General features: G+C 34.7%; 1 protein-coding gene across 1 annotated transcript; it reads right to left on the reverse strand.

Annotated features, from left to right (window-relative positions):
• Positions 1–24,283: 24,283 nt before the first annotated feature.
• LOC125369516 lies at positions 24,284–25,342 on the reverse strand. Its single transcript, XM_048372285.1, has one exon. It carries the CDS (start codon positions 25,340–25,342, stop codon positions 24,284–24,286), a length of 1,059 nt encoding a protein of 352 aa, XP_048228242.1.
• Between the last annotated feature and the right edge of the window lie 904 nt (positions 25,343–26,246).

A 26,246-nucleotide genomic window follows, 5' to 3' on the forward strand; every position in this document is an offset into this window, starting at 1 on the left:
CATTTACTGTCCCATTCGGTCAATATGAATGGAATGTGATGCCTTTTGGATTAAAGAATGCCCCTTCTGAATTTCAAAAAATCATGAATGACATTTTTAATCCATTTTCAAAGTTCTACATTGTCTACATAGTTGATGTTTTAATTTTTTCAAATTCCATTGAACAGCATTTTAAACACCTAGAAATGTTTTTCTATGTTGTTAAGAAAAATGGTTTAGTGGTTTCAAAGTCTAAGATATCTCTTTTTCAAACGAAAATTAGATTTCTTGGTCATTACATCTCTCGGGGTACAATTACTCCAATTAAGAGATCCCTTGCATTCACTTCAAAGTTTCCAGATAAAATTTTAGAAAAAACTCAGCTTCAAAGATTTCTTGGTAGTTTAAATTATGTCATGGATTTTTATCCTAATTTAAACTGTCTCGCAAAGCCCCTGCATGATAGGCTAAGGAAAAACCCTCCTCCTTGGTCTGATCAGCATACCAAGATAGTCCAAAGCATTAAAAAATAAGTTTTAGAAATTCCTTGCATCTAGTGATCCTTCTGCATTCAAGATTGTAGAAACAGATGCATCAGAGTTAGGATATGGTGGGATTCTAAAGCAAGTTCAAAATTCCAAAGAATGTATTGTCCAGTTTACTTCTGCTCACTGGAACGATACTCAAAAGAATTACTCTACTATCAAAAAAGAAATCCTTTCGATAGTTCTCATGATTTCTAAATTTCAAAGCGATCTTTTAAATCAAAAATTTCTTTTAAGGATTGATTGCAAGTCCTGCGAAAGAAGTTTTACAAAAGATGTCCAAAATATTGCTTCAAAACAGGATTACCCCGCTGGCAAGCAATTCTATCTGTTTTTGACTTTGAAATTGAATTTATTCGAGGAGAATCAAATTCTATTCCTGACTTTCTGACTAGAGAGTTCTTGCAAAAACTGGAGTGAAAAATGCTAAGAAAATCAAAGTCCAAAGAAGAAAAGTTCACGGCTAGTTCAAAACCGGCCCAAATTCAAAGCCCGTTGAAGGAAGTTCTCCCTTCAACTTCAAAGCCCATCGGACTTGGGTGAGATAATCCAAGAAGAATTGATCAACCGGATCCAGTTCAACAACAAATGGATCCTTTCAAAGCCGATCAAGCCAAACAAATTCAGAAATGGCTTGCTCAGCAAGACCCTGAATTTATTCAAAGGGTGGAAGAATACAAAAGATAAATGGTTCAATCCCTGTCTGAACCATCTACAAAGCAAATTATTCCAAAGCCGGGCGACTCCAAAGTCGTCCTCTTCCTCTACAAAGGGTAAAGGTATACTATCTATCCCTTTTCAAAATACCGAGATAGAGATTTTCCCTCCGAACCTATCTCAAAACTCAAATAGTTTTCAAAGCCAAACTCTCAAGAGATTGTTTTGGCCTTAATCAAAACGTTTTAAATCAAATGAGTATTTGGAAAACCTATTTTCAAAATGTTTTAACCATTGAGGAAGGATTCGCACGGAAAGCCCCTCAAAATTGGTTTCAAAGATTTTCCCTCCAGTTGGTTTTTTAAACCCTGGAATATTTCAAAGCCTCGGTGCTTATTACCGATCAATCCTTGAGGTTCTTGGTTCGACCAAATTCAAGCATTTCAAAAAAGACAAAGCCCATAAAGACCCTGCATATTCAACATGCACAATCCAAAGAATCCTTCACCCGTCTGATTGGGGTATGGATTTACACTCTCCTCGTTCATTCCCTACTTCTCTAAAAAGAACCTACCCTTCAAATCTAAACACCTCTTTCTCCTATTAGGATTACCAGCAAGCCTGGTTCAATACCTTTCTTATCCAAAACGAAGGAAGAAGCCACTCCTGGCTATTCTACTTCAACACCAGTCTTATCCAAACTTCTAAAATCCCTTATTGGTTCAAACAGTGGTAGAATTACTACGGTAATGTACCTGAGACCATCATCCCTGAGGTCTTACCTCTGTTCAACCTCTTCAAAGCAAATTATAAACCAAACTCAATAGAAAGGCGTTTTCCCCCGCTTCTTCTATTTTGTTCAAACTTCTTTCTGCCTTGGGTATGTGTATGGTACTTTCACTTCAACCTCCTTCCAGATGGTGAAATTACACTTATCCGCAGATTCAAAGTAAAATGGTGGGATAAATTCAACCACCAGGACAAACTATCTCTAAAAGCCGTCCAAAACTTCCTGACTAAACATAACTTCTTGCCTTCTCCTAAAGAACAAACAACGTTCTTGGCACAGAAGTCTTTTCTCCTTCCAAAGCTTGCTGCTGCCCAAACCGAAGAAGATTTCCTGCAACTAATAAAATAGTTGTCTGAAACAGCTTCTTCTAAAGGCAAATCCAAAGCCTCTTCATCGTCCTCATCTAGTGACAGTACTGCTGCATTTGATCTGGATGATTCAGCTGGAGACGATAGTTATGGGATATTCAAAGTCTCATAAATATTATCGCCTTCTTTAAAGCCCATGGGTTGAAAACCAGAAATGGTAGCCCAAGGTTGTTTGTGTTGGGCCAAAAACCCCACATTAAAGCCCAAAAAAAGAAAAGAAAAAGAAAAAGAAAAAGAAAAGAAAAGAAAAGAAAAAGACAAAAGACAAAAGAAAAAAAAAAAGCAAAAGATTCTTTCAAAGCATGGCCGACAACTTTTTCAAAAGATGGTTGGTATTATCACAAGTCTCCAAAGTGTGTGAAGCATTATCACAAAAATCCAAAGACAAGTGGAAGACAAGTGGAATCATTTCTACTCCACTAACCAAAGCATCCAAAGCCCGTGACGGGTATCCAAAGCTCCAAGACCTCTATATATAGAGGAGTCCTCCAAAGAAGAATGGAGAACTTAGAAGAGAGAAGAAAGAATTCTAGAGAGAGAAGCTCTTCTGTTATCTAGTTCAATACTTATAGGGAACAAAATGATAAAAAATATTATTAATGGGTGTAATAGGATAGAGTATCCGCGGGTACCTTGCAAGATACCCGTTTAGATAAGCGGGTAGTGGCTACCTTGTATCCTTATCCGCCTACATAATTGGGTCTGGGTAACGGATATCCGCATGTTCGAACCCGAACCCGACACAGGTAATAAAATTAAATCCCAAATCCGTCTCAAACTCGTTTACTACCACCCAAATTTTTCCTGATAGGGTTCGATTGAGTCAGGTACCCATAAATATTTGCCAACTGCCATCCCTAGTGGTATCAGACCTCCATTGATTAATTTATTCATAATGGTTGTATAATTGTTAATTGATCATAAGCATGCAAATCTGTAATTTCTAGGTTCTTTTAGAGTTTTCGTTTGTTGTCATAGCTATACATCAAATTTTTGGGTGATTCTTATTTCATATGAATCCTAAGGGATAAAGCTTATGATTATTGTATTGGTAATTGTTACAGCCACTATTCTTGAATATTAGATGTTCAAACTTTATTTAAAACAATTTGGAATTAGATTCTTGATGATCAAAGTAAAAATATGCACATACTACCAATCTTAAGGGCTTGACATGTGCATGTATGTATGGGTCTTGATTTGATTTGATTTTGGACAGTAATGAATATGATTTAGAAGAAGAATAATGAACCTTTAGGTTTCTAGAAATTTAACGTTTGATTTTCATGAACACCATATATGCACACAGCATATAAATCAAGTGTTGATTTGATGAGTTAGATGCATAGTATGGATTACTTGTTGGAATTCGGCACATGTGTGGTTCTTAATCTAATGGAGAGTCTTTTGAGAAGAACATCAGATATAAGATCATGCATTCTTGAAGCTATTTTGAAGGTTGATTTGAATCTTGATCATATTTCTTGCATAATTGCTTTGTTTCTTGATGATAGCCATGTGAATCTTAATTACCTTGAATTGTTTGATAGAAAATTTGATTTTCTTAATGATGGATCTTGATGAATCTTGATGATGGATCTTGATGAATTTAATTAATTCCAAAATTAATGTGATAATTAGCCTTATTAGATCTTTAAATCTTATCAAGTAAGGAGTGTCCTTGTTTTTAGGGAATTCTAGATGATGTATCCTAGTTGACATGTGACTCATTGTCTTAAGACTATCCTAGTTGTCTTAGCATTATAATTACTTGTCCTCATATAATTAGGAGACTAATTAAAAGGTTATTTTAATTAATACAAGTACTATAAATCCTCTAGGACAAGGATTTATAATTTTAGAATCCTAGTTGGGTAAGAGTTTGACTTTTGTCCTAAAATTTAGACATGGTAAAAAATTTAAGGACTTAAAAGGGAATTTTATTTTATAAATTTGATTTAATTAAATAAAGTTTCTCATTTTTTTTATTAATTTAGGACTCATGTCTTAGTGTCCTAATATGACTAGGTTGTTTGTCTTAATTAAGACATAAGTTTGACTTTATATCTTAATATTTGACTTTATGTCCTAATTGGACATAAAATTAAAATTAAGGATATTTGAAAGAGAATTAGTTATTAATTAATCTGATTTAATTAATTTTAATTCTCTATAACTTTCTTCAACTAAGATTGAATCTTGGTTTCTTAGTATGACTAAGATTAGTAAAGTTTGTTTGGTCAAAGATTGACTTTATGTCCTCTTTTTTTGTTTTGGCCGAAAATTACACTCTAAAATATGAAATTTTTTTATTTTTGAATATTGATTTAATTATTTTGAATTTTCATACTTCATTTAGTCCTAATTGCATGCAATGCTCAAATAACTTGATTTGTGCTATCTTGATTCTTTTATATGCTTTATATAATATGATATATTTGGCATATGATGGATGGTTATAGACTATAAACACCAATGTGATTGTGTTGAATGGTAGAATGTTTTGATTTGATATTTTTGAAATAAGGACTGTGTTCCTTGCCTTTTTCTAAATTTCTCTAGGTCGTAAAATTCTTTTCTCATCTAACTCTCCTTAAATGCAACTCAAGGTTTCTTTAAATTTTATAGAAATGTTATATATAGTTTTAAATTAGTTAGATAGAATTTTATTTTATCATCCGGATGGAGATATGGCACCAAATGGAGATGAAGGGAATATTACTTCAAGAATTGAAGGTCATAAAGACAATACCTAGGCTTTGACCATCTAGTTATCTTCGATGACTCAAGATAACTAGTTTAGAAAGTACATAATCATCCATAGTATGTTGGCATGCTTAGCTTATATTATATATGTGATATATAATATATGCATGATCATTGCTAAAGTATAAAACTTGTACATTTGATATTTGTATGTTCATGTCAAAGCATGAGACCTTAATCACTGCTTAATAATAAATATCTCATTCAATATTAAATCATATGTTAAGAACATGATTAAGTTGCCTTCCATAATTAAAATAGGAACGAGAGCCTTATTCATGGGTCCATTTGTTGAGCAAACTCAAGGTTGCCTATTACCTGCATGTGTTATCTATTTTAATTGATGGGTCTTACTTAGTTATCTTATATAATTCGGATGCGCAAAGCCTTGATTAATATGAAGATAGAGGCATGAACTCGGTGAAACATATATGATATTTAGAACATCATAATATATGTTCAGACAAACGTTGTTATCGCCTAATTGATCTAGAAGTTTTATAGAGATACAATTGACAAATAGTTGTCTACCTAATTTATTTTAATATAGTTTGTTAAGCAAACTCAAGGTCATATTAAAATTGATGGGATTCTAGCCTGCTAGGATAACTAAATTGTTAGCATTCTGAATTAATAGTGAGGGCTATTAATTTGTATTGAAAATAGTGGGAGTTAAGTAACTAGTTGTAAGACCTTTAAGTAACTTTAATAAGTTAACTTATATTCATTTATCTTTATATTATAAGGTTGTAAGAAAAGATGAGTTGCAATCTATCTTTGCATAGTATCCTTGATACCAACAAGCTTACTGGGCCGAACTTTCTTGATTGGCATCACAATGTGAGAATTGTTCTCAAACAAGAAAAGAAGCTTTATATGCTAGACACATCTCCGTTGTATCTCCCTGCTAAAGATGCACTCGAGGAGGTGGTCCAAAAGTACAAAAAGCGTCAAGAAGACGATGACCAAGTTGTTTGTGTGATGTTAGGAAGTATGACTTCTAAATTACAAAGACAACATAAAAATATGAAAGCTCAAGCTATCATCTTACATTTGAAAGAAATGTTTGATGAGCAGTCAAGGATTGAAAAGTATAAGATTTGAAAGGAATTGTTCCGATGCAAGATGGCCGAAGGTGCATCTATGAATGCACATGGACTAAAGATGCTTGGATATATAGAACATCTATGGCGTCTTAGTTTTATGATGGACCATGAATTAAATATAGACTTAATTTTACAATCTGTACCTGAAATTTTTCACAGTTCGTTATGAGCTTTCATATGAATAAGTTGGATACTATGATACCCGAACTTATTAATATGTTAAAGACTACGGAGGGCACCATAAAGAAGCAAAAGGGAGTAGTTATAATAGTAAAACATTCTAAGGCTGCTAAGAGTAAGTCTAAGAAGAAAAAGGGAAAGAAAGTCCATAAGCCTAAGAAAGGCTTAAAGGCTATTGGAGGTCTTGACAAGGATAAAGGAAAGTATCACCATTGTGGGAAGAAAGGACATTGGAGAAGGAACTGTAAAGCTTATCTCGTTGCTTTGAAGGATATGAAGCAAGAACAAGCTTCTAATTCTGAAAGAAGGAATAGACTGGCTTAAAGGCAATTGTTGACATTTAGTTTATTTATTAATTTTATTTTTCTTATTTAGAATTTAATAATTGTTATTAATTCTTTTTCTCGAATAATTGTTGATTATTATTTCATTCAATAATATTTGGCAATTGTTGCCTTATTTAGTTAAATGATTTATGTTTTTAGAATACCATAAAAAAGGTTGTATAAAAGTAAGAGAAATAAAACCCTATTATAAGAGAACTAAAGAAATCCTAAATAGGCATAAGAATTATATTATTAATATTAAGATAAATAAGTAACATAAATAAGTTATGTAACTTATAAACCTCATGAAACCAATATTATAATCAGGTTGTTTTTATGAAAGACATGCAGAAGTCCTAAGTGATACATGGGATGTATGCTTCTTTTAGGAAGAGTTACAATAAAGTATCATATCAAGATTAGATAATGATATAGAATACTTGGATTATCATTAGAATGTCTATAATTTGCAATTATCCAAATTGATAAAGTTTCATAAGATGATGAGACTCAACTTTATGAGACATAGTTATATCAATAAAGAGTGTTGCAAGCCTTCTCATAGGATATATACTCTTGTAACTATTAACTCCAATATGTTCCATTTATGATAAATGATCATAATAAAATCTATATGGGATATAGACTAGTATATGATGTTTAAGAGAAACATACACAATTAGACAAAGCCAAAAAGCTTGATTTAATAAATGTAAGTCTGTGAGATATCCAAAAAGGATTTTAGAATATCAACACTATCATACTCTTGAAATAAAAGTGTTTGTTTTGGAATAAATTTTCTTTCAAGAAAAAGAGTTTTCTGAAAGAAGCAGCGGAATTTTGATAGATCTTGATAGAGATCAAGATAAACAAACTAGCATTAAAATAGAACGTAGCTTGAAGGTGTTTAGCATAAGATGCACAACCTTAAGTTATTCATATACAAAACTGTTGGTATGTAGTAGGATACGACATATTTATAAGAAATAAAGATCTCTTATAGAATATGTAATTATATCTCTATTACATTAAGAACTAATGTTTAACGTTAACTCTTAAAGTTGGATCAAGCCATAAGATTCTATTGTGGATACCATATTGTTTAACCAAGTAAAGACTATGGTGGACCCACCTAAATGGATTAGATCTATTAAGGTGTAAGTAAGTACTTTGAAAAAAATTAATATAGAAGTCTTTACATAAAGTTTGAGCAAAGAAAACTTAATAAGTTACATACTTAATCAAAGGGTTGATTAGTAATGTAGTTATAAGTATCAATCCAAATAGAATAAACAAGTGTATATGAAGGAGTTAGTGGGAGTACAACAATGTTTCCTATTGTATATTGCGGACATATAGATAAAGGAAAAAGTGACAAATCCTTTATCATGAGTCTACCAAGACTTATAAATCCATAAAGAGTTAGAACATGCAGTCTACTTCCTAGGATTGAGATCTATAGAGATGGATACTTCAAACTGCACAAATGTTGTAAATTTTGAGTACATAGACACATGTGTTAAAGGAGTTTAACATAGAAGAATCAAAGAAAGATTATTGGCGATGTCTCATGACAATATCTCTTTTCAAAGATATGTGACATAAACGCTCATTAAGGAAGAGGTTATTAATAAAATAATTTATGCAAAAACATAATATTCTAGATGTGGATTGTGAATCATATAGAATAAACTCACAAGATAGATTCAATTCATTTTTATAAGGAAAACATGAGTTTTGGAAAGAGTTCCAAAATGATCATTCTTACGACTTGAGCTCAAATAAATATCATTATATTTGAGGCAATATATGAGAGATATTTGATTCTTAATATTATGTTTCAAGAATAAGGTGTGGTTCTTAAGTATTGTTGATCTATTGATGTCCTTTATTTTTATGTTCTGTTTATTTCCTTTTTATTTATTTATTTCTTTGTTGCCCATTTGTTGTGTATAAGGAATTGGGCTCAATATTTGCCATTCAATTGGGCCTTAGCCAAACTTTTTTAGATTTGAGCACATTAGTCTTTTAGTTATTAGAAATAAGCTTGTAATTGTGTTTTAGTTACTTTTTTCTTTTTCCTTTTTCTTTAAGGACTAATAATTTAGTTTTAATAAGATAATAAATCCATAAAATATTCCAATTAATCTTTCAACTTTAATAAGGATTAGAACTCTTGAGATTTGCTCTATAAATAGAATCCTCTCCAACCACCCCCCCCTTTAGATTTTGTATTCTTTCTACTTTTGCCATAGCCAAGAGTTCTAAGAAAACTCATTTATAATGTTCCTTCTTTACTATGCTTATCACCACTTAGAACTAGGCATAGGTCAAAACTATCATCCCCACATCCTAAAATATCACCCACACACATTCAATTAAGTATGGGAAGCGAGATTTTTCCCAACCCTACTCATCACCTCTTAGAAGTTGGATGCCATGCTATAAGAAGAGAAATTTATGCGATCCAAGGCTAGAAGAGTTTACTGCCATGTTAGCTTATTGAAGGGCATACCCTAAGCTCAATTAATCTACCTTCTCTTTGGAGGAAATAGTGGAGAATAAACGCTAGGAAAGAGCTTATGAAGAGAAATATCTTTATAAAGACAATACTTAGGATGAAGCTACCAAATAATAATATATAGAGTGATCCTAGTGAACCTAGTGATTGGGAATGGAGAGAAGCCATTCCTCCTACTCCAAGTCCTCGAGGACACCTTAAGAACCATGGTCATCTCATCTCAACATCAAAAAGAGGATGAGAATGTATAAGGAAGGTTGAGTAACCTTCTATAGTTAAGAGAGGGAGAGGATATCCAAGGAAGTCATTGTAAAGTGAAAAAATATTAGAATTGGAATAATGTTTAGATTAGTAATTTTAGTTAACTAGTTTTCTGTTAATTATTTTATTTTCTTTTGTTTAGGGTTTCATTCAAATCCTTAGATTTTTGTTAGTTTGTTTTCTTTATCAATGAAGCTTAGTTCTTTTTAGTTCAATGTTAATTATTATTCTTTTCATTTATTTTGGTTTTTATTTTATTTTTACTAAAATAAGGAATGAGATGATTGATTTGATGCTTAAGTTAAGGAAAGCTTAAGAAACAAAATTCATAACTACATCAAACGGGAATCGACACAGCTATGTCACTAAGCCGTCTGGACTTATGAAATATACCGAAGAAAATTGAACCTACATAGGGAGGTCACACGCCCATGTCTCCCCGTGTAACATGTGAATAAAGACTACTTTGACATGGGGACCTCACATGCCCATCTCACGCAGCTGTGTGACATACTACGAACAACCAAAGCTAATCCATTTCACATGGGGAGGTTGCACGGCCATGTCCCTCCCGTGTGACTTCAAAAATTCAAAATACTAAATGGGTCAAAAACACCATATAAGGAGCACATGGTTGTGTCTCTTCCCATATCACGTTATAAAATAGTTTTATAAATAGCATTTTCTTCACTTTTTCCTTACAAAACCCTAGCTTTCATTTCTTTTCTTCAAATTTTCTCTCAACATCCTTCTTTTCTTCTTCTTTTCATGCCCTCCAAACACGATTTTGATCTCAAAACCCACCATAAACACTCATATTTCTCACTTTTCTTCATCTTTTTGGTCATTATTCTTTTTTATCATGGGTCCTAAGAAAAGTGCATCCAAGAAGAGAACCTCCTCTCAAGTTCCCTCCAAACGCCCAAGGAATGGAAGTTCTTCCTCTCAAGCATCACCTTCAACTGCCCCCTTAGTCTCCTTCAATTGGAACCATCCTTTGGTCCAATTTAGTGACAACGTATCAAGGGCTCGCTTCAAAAATATAGCGAACAAGAAGTTCTCACCTACGCGTCACTTTGATTGGGACTTCATGTGCTCCATTAGCTTTGAAGAGCAATTGATGGGGTAGGTCAATCAACCGGCATGGATGAAATTTTTTAAAATTTTGGAACCTGCCTATAAATAGATCATACTTGGATTATATGGGAAAGATGATCAAATTTTTGATTGGGGAGGAAGTATTATGACATTTCCATTAATGAGTTTGCTATTGCGATAGGCATCTACACAAAGGAAGAGGTAGCATCTGATGACTATTCTAATGCACCTATTAAATTCTTTGGTAATCGTACTCTTGAGGTGTTTGGGTGAAATTAGCACCTAATACGCCTAGGTATGTTACCTCTAAGTCTAAGGCATATGCTTTTGAGTCTTTCACTCTGCGATTTCTGCACTTATTATTGACTACAACTATAATGGGTAGAGATAAGAATGGTGAGCATTGTGCCTAATAGGATTTGTTTTATTTGATGTGTTTTCAAGAAGGGATTTGGTGCAATGTTGTATTATGTTTATTAGTGCATTCGGTTGAACATGCAAAGAAGTTAGATAAAGAATGTTTATGTAGGGGCATATACATCACAAGGCTAATGAAGAATCTAGGTATTTTCGATGGGCTGTCCGCAATGAGCTTAGACAGTTTTCCTAAGTTGATGGGTCTAAAAACTTTGCATTGGATGGATAAGGATAAGTAGATTTTGCATGTCATACCCCCTTCCGCTAGATGACTTCCAATTTGATTTACCAACTAAACCACCAGCCTTCACCACGAGTACTTCAGGTGCATCGGCTAACTCCTCGACCGATTGACCTTTTTTTATATGTTCATCCTCTACCTAGTGGAGGTGAACTATACAAGGACTTGATGGCCTACAATTATATTTGGACGGATGAAAAATAAGAAGCCTACCAAGTTTGAGCAGTAAATTTGTAGGCTTAAAATATGCTTCAATGTCAAGATAACAAGTTGCTTCTTAATCAAACTCAAATGTTGGGTATGCTCTAGAACCAATAAGAAATGATGAATCATTAACAAATGACTATAGATTGGCTCTAAGACTCGATGATACACCATTAGCAGTCGCAAGAGTATACCATACCGAGGCCTTTATTGAGCTTTTATCAAGCGTATCAATTACAATTGGATGATGGATCCAGGGTATATGATGTTAATCCTAAGGATAGCGATGAGGAGGAGGACACCGATGAGGATGATGGTGGAATGGAGGGTTGAGTGTTCATTTTATTTTTATAATCTATTGACCAATCTGGTTTGATTTACTTTGTTTTAGTTTTAATTTATTTTTCAAATTTCATTTGATTTCTGAATTCCTTATTCTTAAGTACATTATTTGGTTTTATTTAATTTTATTTTGGATATTTTCTATTTTAGTTTGTTGTTGTGACTGGATGGCTATAGTTTGCTTTTAGCTTTGTCACATTTTCGCTTTATGATAGTTACACAGATGCCTCATGGACTGAATCTGGAATTTGAATTATGCAAATCATTTCAATTCAAGAAATTCCTTTATTTCTTTTTGTTTTCTATGGTAAATGCAAACACATTGAGGACAATGTGCCCAATAAGTGTGGGCGAAGGGTTTCTAATGTTTATTATCTATTTTTATCTTTTGGCATTTGATTTTCTTTACAAGCCTATTGAATTTTTTCAATATGTTATGACTTATTCTCTCTCGAATACATAGGTTAAAAATAATATGGGTAACCATTCATTGAATTACAATTTAGTTAATTTGATATTGATTTGAGAATTGAACTTAACTTTCTTGCTAGGGCTTTTAATTGGTAGTTGTTGCATGATTATTTTACATTTTGAAACTTTAGTTATATTTATGAGCTTTTTTCAAGCTTCTCTTAATTTTGTTGAGTAGACACATTTATTACCCCTTTGTACTTTCTCATTCTTTTTTTGTCTAAAAAGTATATAAGAAAATCAATTAAGTGCTCCATTCCTATATTCTAAAAAAGGGTCCAATGTAAAAAGAAGTGATAAATCAAAAAGAAACCAGAGAATATGAATAGTACTTTGGATTTGTGACTCTAGTTGAGTAATCGGGAATCGGCATTACTAATGTTTACACTTACGTCAAAAGGTTAGAATGACAATTTCAAATATGTTTGGACTTCGCAAAAAATAAAAATAATAGGAAAATTTAAGTACTTGTTATCCATGACGAATTTATTTTATATTTAGGGGGAAAATCCTTATTATCTCTTTAAAGCCTTGAATTGTTTGGAAAGAATGCTCATTTTCCTAACTTTAAATGTAAGGTTTTTAATTTCTTTGCTTCTTATTTTGAGATTCCCCTAGTTTGTGTTTTTTCGTTCCAGGATCGGCTTTTGGCTAATGATTATAGGTTGTATTATCATAAATGATCAACTTCTAATTATTCATTGTCTATTTGTTGGCGAGAGAGTTTATCATTTCAATTTCTTGATGTTATTCAATTTGCTTGAGGACAAGCAATTGGTCTAGTGTGGGGGAATTTACTAACTGCTAAAAGAACTTAGTATTGAGCTCTATTTTATATTGGTTTTACCTTCAATTGAACTTTATTTATTTATTTAGAGCTTGGTTTTTAGTTCTTTAAGACATTTTGAAGATATTAAATGTCAAGGAGGCGATTGGAATCGAAAAGCATGAGAATCGAGCAAAGAAAATATATTTTTACCCATCTTTGAAGTTCCGCACGGGCATGACATGGAAGCTATTTTCCCCGTGTCACATTTTGAAGCAAAATGATCAAAGTGGTAAAAAGTTTTCATACTGAAACGGGGAGCACACAATCGTGTGGCTTGCCTATGTAGGTTGACAAAATAGGCAAGTTTCAAAGAAGCTCATGCGAGAAGATGGCACACCCGTATGCCTTCTCATGTCACCTAGTCAACATTGGCCAAAGATCCATGAGGTTCACACGGGAAGCCTACTCGACCGAGTGACCCTCCCGTATGACCAAGAAGAAGAATTCAAATGATGAAAATGCTAAGGATGTGATAGTCAACTACATTGAAGAAATTGGTTTTTATTTGCTTAACGAACTCCTTTCAGATCTTCTTTGTCCATTCCGGCCTCAGCCTTCTCATTTTCTACTTGATTGGCTTAATATATGGATGAGCTAAGATATGGTGCTCTTCTATCTTCTTGTCTAACCCTAGCATGTTGTCATATGACCAAGCAAATACTGATTTTCTCTTTTCTAACATTTGTTTTTCAAATTCTTTCCTCTCCTCAAGAGTTATATCATTACCAATCAAAATATGTCTTGGACTTTCATATATGCCTAAATTAAATGAATCAATTTAAATAGAATTAATTTCAAACATGCACATGTCATGATCATTAAAATGCACATTATCATCAACAAAGACATCACACAAGTAAGTAAAGTTAGAGCTCATGTCATTAACTATAGAAGTAAAAAAGACATCATCTTGATAAAGACCAGACCTTATTACATCAATTTCTTCATATAATACATCAATTATATTCTCCTCAACTAGAGCAACTAAACCCTGCAAACTCAGATTCTCTAGCAAGTAGATGAATTCCTCCAGCTTTAGCTCTTCGACCTTGCTTGTGACTTTATTTCGAACATCCCTGATGCTCAGTTCAACCATCCTGTCGATAATCAAACTTTTGAAGATCTTAAATCCCGACACCTTAGTCCAGCTCGGGCATAGAGAGTTTTACCCTTTGTTTTGCCCTCATCTTTATCCTCATGGTATGCTAGGCCATGTCAAGTCTTTTATCCTCTGTAGTCTGACATCTTTATAATTATCTGGTGATTCTTCCCCAGCCCCATTCCAGGCATGAAGTTCATTTTCTTGAACATGGTTGCCAACTTTGAATCCATATAATCCTCATAGAGGACAGCAACTTGAAATGTAGTCGAGGCATTAAGCTTCTTAGCAGCTTCTTGAATAGCCGAGATGACCTTGAGACCTTCAACAGTGATAGTGATAATTTTTCCTTTATAAGAGTATTTAACCTTCTAATATGCAGTGGAAGGAACTCCTCCTAGGGCATGAAACTATATCCTATACAATAACAAAGCAAAAGTTACTGAGATATCCAAATAATAAATTAATACTAAGATTTTATAGGACCTATCTTTACTAGTGCTGAGAAGCTCCCTTTCATGTCTCTTTTGGTCTCATTATAGGCTCTTATGACCATGTTATATGGCTTCAGATCTTTTGTAGTCAACCCTAGTTTAGGAAGTATGCGAGAAAGACAAACATGAATGTCTGACCCATCATTTATCATCATATAAGGAGTCCTTCTCCCTTTCACTTCAGCCGCAATGTAGAGAGCCTTGTTACGGTCCCTTCCTTTTTGTGGGAAATCTCATTTGGGAAAGTGATCATCCCGGTGGTTTTGTTAGTTACCGTTTTGATCATTTCCTCAAGGGTAGTTATTGTGCCTATGGTGATGCTGGACAAGGCTTGAATCAAAGCCTTCCTATGGTCTTATGAGTGCATTAACAGCTCCCAAATATCAGCTCTCCTCTTCTTATGGCTCTTTCTCGACCTGCTTCAACTTGTGTGCCCCTCTGTCATTGCCTTTAACTTTTAACTCAGCTTCTTTATCAGAATCACTATCTGCCCAAATATCCTTAGCATCATTGATGTGGACTTCACACTCATCTATTCTTAGCATTGTTGTCATGGACTTCACACTCATCCCTAGAACTGTACCAGATATCAATAGGCATGAGCGACTTATTTTCACCCTCATTCCATACTTCCAAGAAGGCAAGAGTAACCCGTTACCTATCCAATCCCCAACCACTCGACACAATATTCTTAATCCAAATGTCAGTAAAATAAGGTCTCAAATATCGAACCTTGAAGTCAAATTTATTGAAAGGCTACCCTAACAGGTCTTTACACTAATCTTGAGGAAGTTGCTCCACTTGCCAATCCCTAAAGTCTATTAGGTCTTTGATTTTGTGCTTGAGACAATTGCACTGACCTGTCAAATGGCTGAAAGTCTAGTGATACTCACAGTATTGACCTTTGTAAGGCTTAGGACCACTTCTTGGTGATAAGGGTTTGAGTTTCCTACTCCTAACTAGGTGATGGAAAACCTCAAATAATGGTGCCCTAGTTTAATAAAGGTTCTTTATGGGCTTTTTGGTTTTGGCTGAGGCTCAGTCTTGGGTAAAGGGTATGTCTTGGAAGGAATTCATGACCTCCTCTTCATTAAAGTCAAGAGTGATCATGGGTGGTGTGGTGTTGTAGTTAGGCAGGAGGTTTATTTTGGTGTTAGGCTAGTAAGGGTCGATTAGTTTTTCGATGTCAATGAGGTCTTCTATTTCATGTTTTAGGCGGATACAGTTGTCGGTGTGGTGTCCAAGTGCTTGGTGGAATTTGCAACATGTGTTTGGCTTATATCTAGGTGTGTTGGGGTTCAGTGGGTTTTTGAAGGTAGTGGGTTGGAGCAGGCAATTTTGTACCAGCCTTTTGAAGATTTTTGAAAGAGGCTGCTTAAAATTGGATAACCTCCTTGGTTGTTAGACAACATTCACATCAAGAGTTCTGCTCCCTCCAGCTTGATAGTTCATTCTGCCACCAGTTCAAACATTCTTCCTTTTGTCATCATATAGGTCCATGAACATTTTCAGGTTCATCATTTGAGCCTTTTAACCCAAGCTGGAAGAATCTTTCGGACCATTATATGAACTTTGTCCTTCTTACAAGGCTTATTCTTCATCAACTCAGTCTTATTCCTCCACCTTGTTAAGAAATTAGAGGACTCATTCAGTTTTTTCTTAGTTGACTTAAGATCCCTTATTGACACTTCGAGCTGAATGTTGTAATCATATTTTTAATAAAGGAATTACATAAACATTGCCATTCAACTTTGGTGGACATTTATATGCCATGGTTTACAGCAGATCCTTCTAAGGACAATACAACTAGCTTGACAACTTGGGTTTTACTTAGTTGAGTGGTTCCCATGATTGTAACATACTACTTCATATGAACCTTCGGATTAAGTTTGTTTATCTCGGACATTCTAAATTTAGCAGGCAACTTGTCTTCACCCGTCAGGACCAACTCATCAAAGTCATAGGTAGGATCTAAACCCTTGATTTCAAGCATCCCTTGGATCTTGTCAAGCCTTGCACTTAAGCCACTTATAGCCTCATTAGTGGCAAGGGTAGTCTTCTTCTTATCTCAATCTAACAAAAATTGATCAAAATCCTAAAATTCTAGAGCACTGCCCTCCTAACAGGATCTTTAGCATTAGTAGCAGGAGCAACAACAGTTTCAGCAACATTAGTAGCCGAGTCGATGACAGTAGGAGGATTAGCTATCGCAAGGGCAGCTGGTGCAACCGAAGTAGTCAGTAGGGCATGGTTTGCAGCCATTCCACCCAAAAGTTGTTGGAAATCCTCCCGAATTGTACCCTTCAGATTATCGATGACAACGTTCTTAAGGATATCGCCATCCTACTCATTAGCTCTCTCATTAGCCATTTTAGGTATAGCTTCGATCTCAATCATAGAAGACTGATGCCTTGGTTCTTGATGTACTCTAACACAAACTGGATCTTTAATGAAATTGGTACCCTCTCTAGCCTATCACTTTCTTATCTTTTCCAACCTAAAGGAGAATCTATATGGCTTAAAACAAAGAGTTAGTGTGATGCATGAGCTGCATAGTATGAATGACCCATGTGTCATGCACAAGATTAGGGAATAGCAATCACAAAGACATTTACAAAATACTATCCTTCCAACCTTACTACTCCTGTACACGGTTCAAGGTGTGTTTTTTCCTTAGGATTTTGGGCCTGAGCTTATTATCAATAAGAGATAATAGTCTCGACGTACATGCTAAAAGCTCTCAAAGTAGATTAAAGCAAACTTTAGGCAGCACTTTCGAGGAAAATGGGTGCTGACACGAGCAAGGTGATTGTCGTGCACCCATTTTTGAATCCCGATATCGAAAGAATTACGAAAAAACCAATGATGAAATTTACTGCCTTTCTCAAGTCTCGAAAGATTGAGGATGTGTGAATCCAAGTTAGGATTGAGAATAATTGAATCAAAATTAGTTTTCTAGCATCAATTTTTACTCAATTATTAGAAACTATTAACTTTCAGGGGTAAAACATCAGTTTTTGCAAGTTTAGGACTAAATTGCTATATTTCCCAAAAACATTTGCTAACAAAGCCAATCGCCCTTGTGTACAGCCAAATCGGCTCTACACAAAGCTGATCGGCTTAGCATTGAGCTGAATCAACTATTTTTCAAGATTCGCCGCCGTTTTTTGACATTTTTTGACTTAAAATGCTAAAATTGATGAACAAAAGTTTGTAAAAGTGATTTGTGATAATTGTTGGATATTTTAAGCGATAATTATTTGAATATAAAAGATTTTATTTTACTTTATTAGATATTAATATGATAAAAAGGAAAGATAATTGATGATTCTTATTTTAAATAATTAACACTTATATAATACATCTAGAGTTTTATAACCTTACTGCTATAAACAATATGCCCTAGGTCTGAGGTTAGCTATATTCATTAAGCAACTAAACCTCCATTAATTTAGACGATCATATAAGCAGAGAGTTTTAGGAAACAGAGAGAGAAGTCGCTAAGAAAAAGCTTTAAATTAGAAAAGTTTTTCTTTAGAATGAAAAATTATTTCTTTTAACCCTAGACAAAACTAGATTCTCATTTGTTCTTCAACTCAACCTCCTCATTATCTTCAGAGACTCGTAGATTATCAATCTACACTTTGGGGCGAGAGGATCAAAGAAAAGATGTAAAATCAGTCATTAACAAGCCCTAGAGTCGATCGGCTCTATGCAGTGTTGATTCGACTCTGCGCTGAGCCGATCAGTTCTGCACCAATTTTGGTCCTATTTTTGGATTTTTTATCTAATTTTTGGCAATTTTTGTAGACTGTAACTTCGTTTATGTACTTTTTTATTATTATTAGTTATAGGAGGATTGTAATAGCTAGATTTAATTTTTCTGTACTTTATTTTTGCTTTACTTTGGATGTATGCCAAATATCTGTTATTTGATTGCCTAATTAAAATGGACTTATAGACATTGGGCCTTAAATTAGACCTGGCATGAAAATTGTAGTCTATTAGGTTAAAGAGATGGAATATTGGGCCTAAATTTAAAATCCATGTAGACTTAATGGTTTTTGCAATGCTTTAGTTGAATTAATTAGGTCGTATTAAATTTAAGATCACTGAATTGGGCCTTTTCCTAAAAAGTAGTCTATTAGGCTTAAAGGTTAGAAATCAAAGCATAACTTGTAATTGGGCTAAGACTAAGTGTACTTTGTACATAATTAATTAGTAAGTTATAGTGATAACTTGGAATATGGGCTGGGATTTAATAAAATGGGCTAGATTTAGAGGACTTCATATGTTGTAATGCTTAATGTGTAATATATAACTATTGCATTTATAGGGAATAGCCTGTTAAAAAATTAAATTGAAGACAAATATACACAAATAAGGAAATTGTCTTCCATATCCATTTCTAGATTTGTGACGTAAGCTTCCTTATAGAATTGTGAAATGTCATTCATTAGTAAAAGTGTCTCAATTACCCAGGTGGTGATTCCCATCTTCGCGCTAGTCTCTATGACTAGTTCATGTGTTCCCAATTAAATTGAAAAGCCTTGCAGTGCCGTAGTCACTAAAGACACTTGGGTGCGTGCTCGAAACCTCCGCCTATAGTGGCAACTCTACTAGGGATAAAAGGAGTTGATTCTAGTGTATCTTTATTTTTAATTTTATTATTTAACGAGTGATTCTTGCATCACTACACCATTCACACATTGTGCACTTTGGTCACTATAGCCCTAATGGCATCGACTATTGGTTCTTTAGTTCCACTCAAACCATGGAATTGTGATAACCATCACTCACAAGTAATGAGTGAATTTCCTTCATTGCATGGATCCTTGAGTGGGAAGACGAGCCAAGGAAGAGCAGTTTTTACTTATGGGAGCCTTTTATCCTTATCCAAGACTCAGCTCATGGTAATGATTGTAGTAATCTCCCATAGGAACCCTATTGCTTGCTATTTGTGATGTTTCTCTTTATAAGTACTTACGCCCAAATATTGAAAAGCCTTGGCCCAAGAACATATGTAATCAGGCCCTACATCCAAAATATGCAGGCTTCATACATATATTGAAAAATATTGTCTTGTTTGTTTTAAATCTGCTTTGAGAGATTATGTCATGTGGTCGGGCCTACTATCCCTTGTTGGAAAGAAGCCCAAGCCCAAAATCCTAGGAAAGAAAGACTCACCATGAACCGTGTATAGGAGAAATAAGGTCGGAAGGATGCTTTGTATAATGATTTTTCGTCTGCTAAAGCTTTCTCTTTTTCAATTTGCATAATACGTGCATCATGCATCCCATGTACTGCATGCATCATACTAAAACCTTGTTTTTTAGCCACATAGATTTATCATCTTTGGTTTGGAAGAGATAAGAGGGTGGCAAGCTAGAATGGATATCAAATCGACCCTTCTTACCAGCAATCAAGACGAGCCCAAGAAGTAGTACTTCAGAAGTTGAAACAAAGATAGTCCACAAGCAAGACATTGATGCTATCATGGCTGACCTAAGGATTATGAGCCAAGAGGAACTCTAGCAAGCTTTGGCTGAGATTTTTAGGAAATAAACTATCCAAAAGACTAATGCTACCCCTACAAATACTATAATAGCTACTCATATGTGGAAGAGTTTGCTAAGAAAGAGTTTGCTCTTACTGGAAAAAGCTGTTATGGAATTTGAGATTTTGTATAGTCTAACTAAAAGGCTTGACAAGATGCAAGATATGCTGAAAGATCAAGGTTTAGATTCAATCTTTGATTTTGATGAACTGATATTGATTGGAGAGAACAAGTTACCTCTCCAATTTCACATGCCTGAAATGCAAAAGTTCAATGGAATTCGAGGTCCAAAGTGCACTTGAAGTAATATGCTACTATCATGAGTACTACTCATTTGGCTAAGACCCAAATTATCAAGCTATTTGCACTCTCATTAAAAAGGCTAACTGTGAATTGGTACCATAGGTTGGAAAGGCCCATCAAGTCTGATTGGAAAAAGCTTTGCGATGCTTTCGTGCAGCAATATGATTATAAGGTTCACCTATAAGTCTCTATAAGAGATTTAGAATTGACGAAGCAAAAGCCTAATGAATTCCTTTCTGGCTTCTTGACTAGATAGATGAACAAAATAGTTTTAATGAAGAACAAGCCTTCATAAAAGGATCAAGTTCAGATGATAGTCTGAAATGTTCTCCCATCTTAGGTGGAAAAGCTGCAAATGATGAATCCCAAGACCTTCGTAGGCTTGTACGATGATGGCTTACAAGTAGAAGAAATTGAAAATGCTAAAGCTGGTTGGAGCATGGAAAACTTTGAAGCTATAGAGATTGAAAAGCTACCATCTAAAGATGATGAAGCTTCATAAGATTCAACTATGGGAAAAGGCTCAAAAATGCCCCTAACGTATAACCCCTGGTGCAGATTGGCCCTTTAGGTTTTTTTTTTTGGCTAGTTGCACACAATATCTCGTGAAATGGAGTTTTTAAGCCCCTCTTTAGAACTGAGATGAAGATCGTTAAAACTCCCGTTAAATGGAAGTGAGGTGGCAAATGGTAGGACCTATAATCCAACAGAAATCCATCACCATCTCCCCTTCTCTTTCATCACTTTCCTTTTCATGAAAATTAAGGAACCCTAAATTAACCAATTGATTCCAATTAATGTCGACATCGCCATCATCAACAACCACAGGAAGTAATGATAGTAAGGTTCTATGAATGTCGAAAGTTACAATCATCGAAGGTTCTGTGAAGGTTGAAATTCTGGACATCAAAGATTGTGTGAATGTCGAGAAGTGGTGTAAAAGTCGAAAGTGTGGAGATAGAAAAAAAGATGAAATGGAAGAAATGAAAGAGATTGAAGATTTGCAGAGTTGATTTACAAACTGAAATGGAAAATATGTGAACTGAGCTGAGGAATTTGAAATCTAGCAAAGAAATAGAAATTAAAGATTTGCAGAGTTGTCTTGTTAATTGCATTATTAGCTTGGATTGTTTATAGGGATTTGATGGTACAATATTCCTTTTTTTTTTGCGTAATTTTGTTAATGGTTTGATAAAATGAAATTATGACACTTGATTGGTAAAAGTGCTGCAAATATCTTCCATTTCTTCCATTTTATCTTTTTCTCTATCTTCACACTGGCTATACACTGAAATGAATTGTTGTAAATGGAAAATATTTGCTAAACGACATTGATAATCATAACCAATGACCAAAAAGCAATGACATTGTCATACTGCAGTCAATATTGAGCTAAAGTATCAACACCACTTGCTCATAAGCAAATAACAGCAAAGTAGCAATAATATACAAAAGTTACTGGCATCCCCTGTTACTGCAGCTAAATGTTGCTCTAAGGCATAAAACACCAAAGTAGCAACAAAATTTAAAAAATGCAAGTTCTAAGGCACAAAACACCAAAGTAGCAACAGAATAATCAAAAGAGATTGCTTGCTCTAAGATACAAAACACCAAAGTATCAAAAAATACAGAAAATGTGCTCCAGTCAACTATTGGTAAACTATTGGTCTATTGTAGTAGCATCACTAACTATCTTGACTTTCTTCTTCTGTCTGCCTATTAGTTACTCTTTTTGAGCTTGCAACTGTGAAGAGGTAATTGCAACTCCTCTCCATTGCAGTCCTGGAGGTTCAAATGGCAGGTTAGTAGCAAATGTAACTTCTGAGCCATCTCTAGTGAATTTAATTGTCCTTGTAATGGATGATGCATCCCTTTTCTATTTGCTTCTTCTGAAGTCTCTTTCACATGGTATTGGGAACCTAGTTTGAGGATCAGTTTCCATTTCCTCTGCTTGTAGCCCTTCACTAATTACTCTTTCAGTAGTTTGTCCAGGCTGTGAGTGTTAAAATGTCAGATTAAACATGCCACAAACTAATATTTATAAGAAAAAAATAAGCATGAAAAGTTCACTGACATTATAAGTTGTTATTCCTGTATCCAAATCCACATGACATCCAAAACCAGTTGTCCTTCTTGAATTTGTTACACACTGTCCTCCTAAGCTTCTTGCAGTTTCAGTTGGTGATATGCTTCTTTGGAGCAGATTCTTCTTGTGATTCTTGGCGATTCTTTGTTGTGCTTCATTTGAAGCAATTCTGTCAAGCAATTCTTCTTGTGCTTGAAGTAGTTCTTTGTTGTTCTTCTTTGAAGCGTTCTGCTTCTTCTTTGAAGCGATTCTTTGGTGTGCTTGCTGGACCACTTGCTAGTGTGCTAGCTGGACCACTTGATGGTGTGCTCGCTGGACCACTTGATGATGTGCTTGTTGGAGCACTTGTTATTGTTCCCTATGAAGTTGAAGGCAAACAATTGCAATCATTAGAATTTCAAAAATTAAATAATATAAATACTCAATGTGATGCAGAACTATGTATTTTACCTTCTTGTTCTTATTTGGACACTTAGTTCTATTATGTCCTTCTTCTGTACACAACCCACAACTCTGCTTCTTGCCCTTCTTAGTAAGCTTTCCACTTTTACTACTTGTATTAGGCTCATTTGATCCTCGAATTCTCTTCTTTCTAGGCCTGCCAGGCATCTTAGTCAATAGAGGAGGTTCTATTCCCTGGTATTCCTCACATCTCATAAACCTTTTACCAAGGACTGGCAATAATGGCAACTCATATGAGGCTAGATAAGTTGACTTATGATAAAAATGACTGATATATGAAAAAGGATCAAGCTTGGAATGATATAGAGCACAAATGGCATGTTGGCATGGGATTCCTGTAAGATCCCATGACCTACAGGTGCACAACTTTCTATCTAAAAAGACTGTATGCTTATTGTTACCTTCCCCAATCTCATAACCATCCTGACCATTGAACACTACTCTGTAACCTAAAGCATTTTCTTTATTATCTTGGAACAAAGCCATACAAGCTGGACTCCACTCATTAATCCACCTGTCAACCATTTTTCTTTTTTCTTTAATTCGATTCATTGCTTGTAGCCTTTTTTCCTCTAACATACTAACTATAGGCTTATGTCTTGCCTCTAGTATCTAGGAGTTAAAACATTCAGAGATGTTATTATCCACCATGTATGACTTGGATCTGCTAGAGAAATAGGCCCTGCACCAACAATGGGGTAGATATTTCAGAAGGATTTCTGCTGCCTTCTTTGACACTTTACCAAGAAGCTCTAAATTATCTTTTAACTCCTCCTCAAATGTGCTCCAAGCACAAATCCAAAACTTTTTCTTCAATTCTCCCCCTCTCCATTGCTTAGACCAGTTGGAGTAAATGTGCATCGCACACCATCTGTGCTCAGCAAGAGGTAACACATTCTCCACAGCATCAATGAGACCCTAAAGCATAAAAGAGTAACCAATACTGTAAAAGGCTGTATAGTTAAAAAAGGAAAAAGGGGAAAAGGCTCAAAGTTGCCCCTAACATATAACCTCTGGTGCAGATTGGCCATCCAAGTTCATTTTTAGCCAGTTGCATACAGAGGTTATACATTAAGGGCAACTTTCAGCCTTTTCCCAAATAAAAATACATGCAAAGAAAATAAAAAATGCTGACCTTTTGCATGTCAGAGATTACAGTATATGCTGCTCCATCTCCAAGTTCAAGTTCTTGCTTTAGCCAATGCAAAAACCATATTCTTATTCTCTTTGTCTATCACTGCCCATGCGATAGGCACCATCTGATCATCACCATCTTTGCCTACTGCAGTAAGAATCTGGCCCTTAGTAACCCCTTTTAAGAAACATCCATCCAGACCTATGATAGGTCTGCATCCAGCCTTCCAGTTCCTCTTAAGAGCATCAAAACACAAGAACATCCTCTTAAACACCCTTCTTCCTTCTTTTAATGCTTCCTTACATAATTCAATCTCTGCTTTTGTACCGGGATTGCTTCTTTTAAGTACAGCTGCATATGCTTCCAAATAACCAAACTCCACTTTGAAACTCCTATCCATTTCTTGGATTATCATCCTCTTAGCCCTTTTACACTTAGCCAGACTAACATTAATTTTTAACAAGCTCTCTGCATCATCTTTCATTTGTTTTATCTTAATTGAAGGGTTTTTGTAAATCCTATCCTTGAAATAATTGGCTAAAAACCTAGCAGTAGCACTAGGGAGTAAGAAATCCCTAAAGCACCTATGCTCAGGTATTAGTGTCTTTACTGCTAATCCAAGGTTTTTGCCATCTTTTGAAATGAAAAGCACAAAAGGGCAACTTTCCTCATTTATACATTTAACCCTAAGTCTAAATGGTTCATTTGGATTGATTTTTAGCTTAACACTTAGAGCTACTCCATAGTTTGCTATTGCTTGTCTAGCCTCATTAGCATTAGCAAAGGTCATTCCAAGCATGAAATGGCTTTGCCTATCACCTTCATCATATCTGACCCTCTCTCTAGGTGCAGACTGTTTAGGAGACTGTTCAGGATCAGTTTCCTCATCACTAGATTCTTGACTTCCATCATTTTCATTTATGTTTGCACTATCATCTTCACCATCCTCTTCCTCATTGCTAATATAGCCTGTAGGTCCAGAAGTATTAACGGGTTCTTCAGTAACAATAGACTCAGGTTGACTAGCATCAGCTATATTATTTGGATTGAAATAGCTACTCTGTGTAGGCATTTCATTGTTAATGTCTGCAGCAGATGCATCCATATCAACATTCCATTCAATTCCCAGAATATTTGGTTAAAAATACTGGGAGTTATCAGCATAGAAATCTATTTCTCCTACCCAATTATATTTGCTAATGTAATTCAAAACTCTCCTAATTCCCTCATCATCTTCAACTAAATACAATCCATCTTCTATGTCTTTTCTAGGTTCAAGTACAAAAATGCGTTCTACATTTGCATAAAATTCCTATATCTATCCTTAATATGTTTATAACAGAGGAAGTCAGAATCAAAATCATAAAGTATATCAATATCACCATCTAGATAATCAATTCTTGGATGTAATTGCCATCTACCAGCATAGTTAAATCTCAGATTCACAACACCAGACATTCTGCATAAAATAAAATAAAAACTTTAAAATCATTTTCCAGAATTGGCTCAAGTAATAAACAATGGTAAAGCAAATGTGAGGACCACTATTTCGAAAGGGACAACTCAACATATAATATTAAAAAGCAATTACATTTCAAAACAGAATAAAACATAATAAAACAATGAGACCCACATGTTTCGCTTTAACATACCTGTTAACTCCAACTTGCAAACACAGTCGTAACTCACTTCGTTGCTATATGGTCGAGTGGTAATTTTTGTATTTCTTAGGATTAGAAAAAATGACCTTCAATCGATCGATTTGGTTGTTGGGATTCTTTACAGCAAGTTACAATCTTCCGTTCTTTATAGCAATAACTTCCATCCACCATTAGTTCTTTTTTTTAGAAGGAAAAGATGGCTACCAAACGTGTCCCGCTTCTTTATGAAGTTGTTTCCTTACATATGGGTCCTACCAACGGATATATAATTTGAACTTAACGATCTTCAGCTCCATTCTAAAGAGGGGTTTAAAAACTCTGTTTCACAAGATATTGTATGCAACTGGC

The sequence above is a fragment of the Ricinus communis genome, chromosome 3, assembly GCF_019578655.1.
Source record: "Ricinus communis isolate WT05 ecotype wild-type chromosome 3, ASM1957865v1, whole genome shotgun sequence".
In the NCBI taxonomy this organism is placed as follows: domain Eukaryota; kingdom Viridiplantae; phylum Streptophyta; class Magnoliopsida; order Malpighiales; family Euphorbiaceae; genus Ricinus; species Ricinus communis.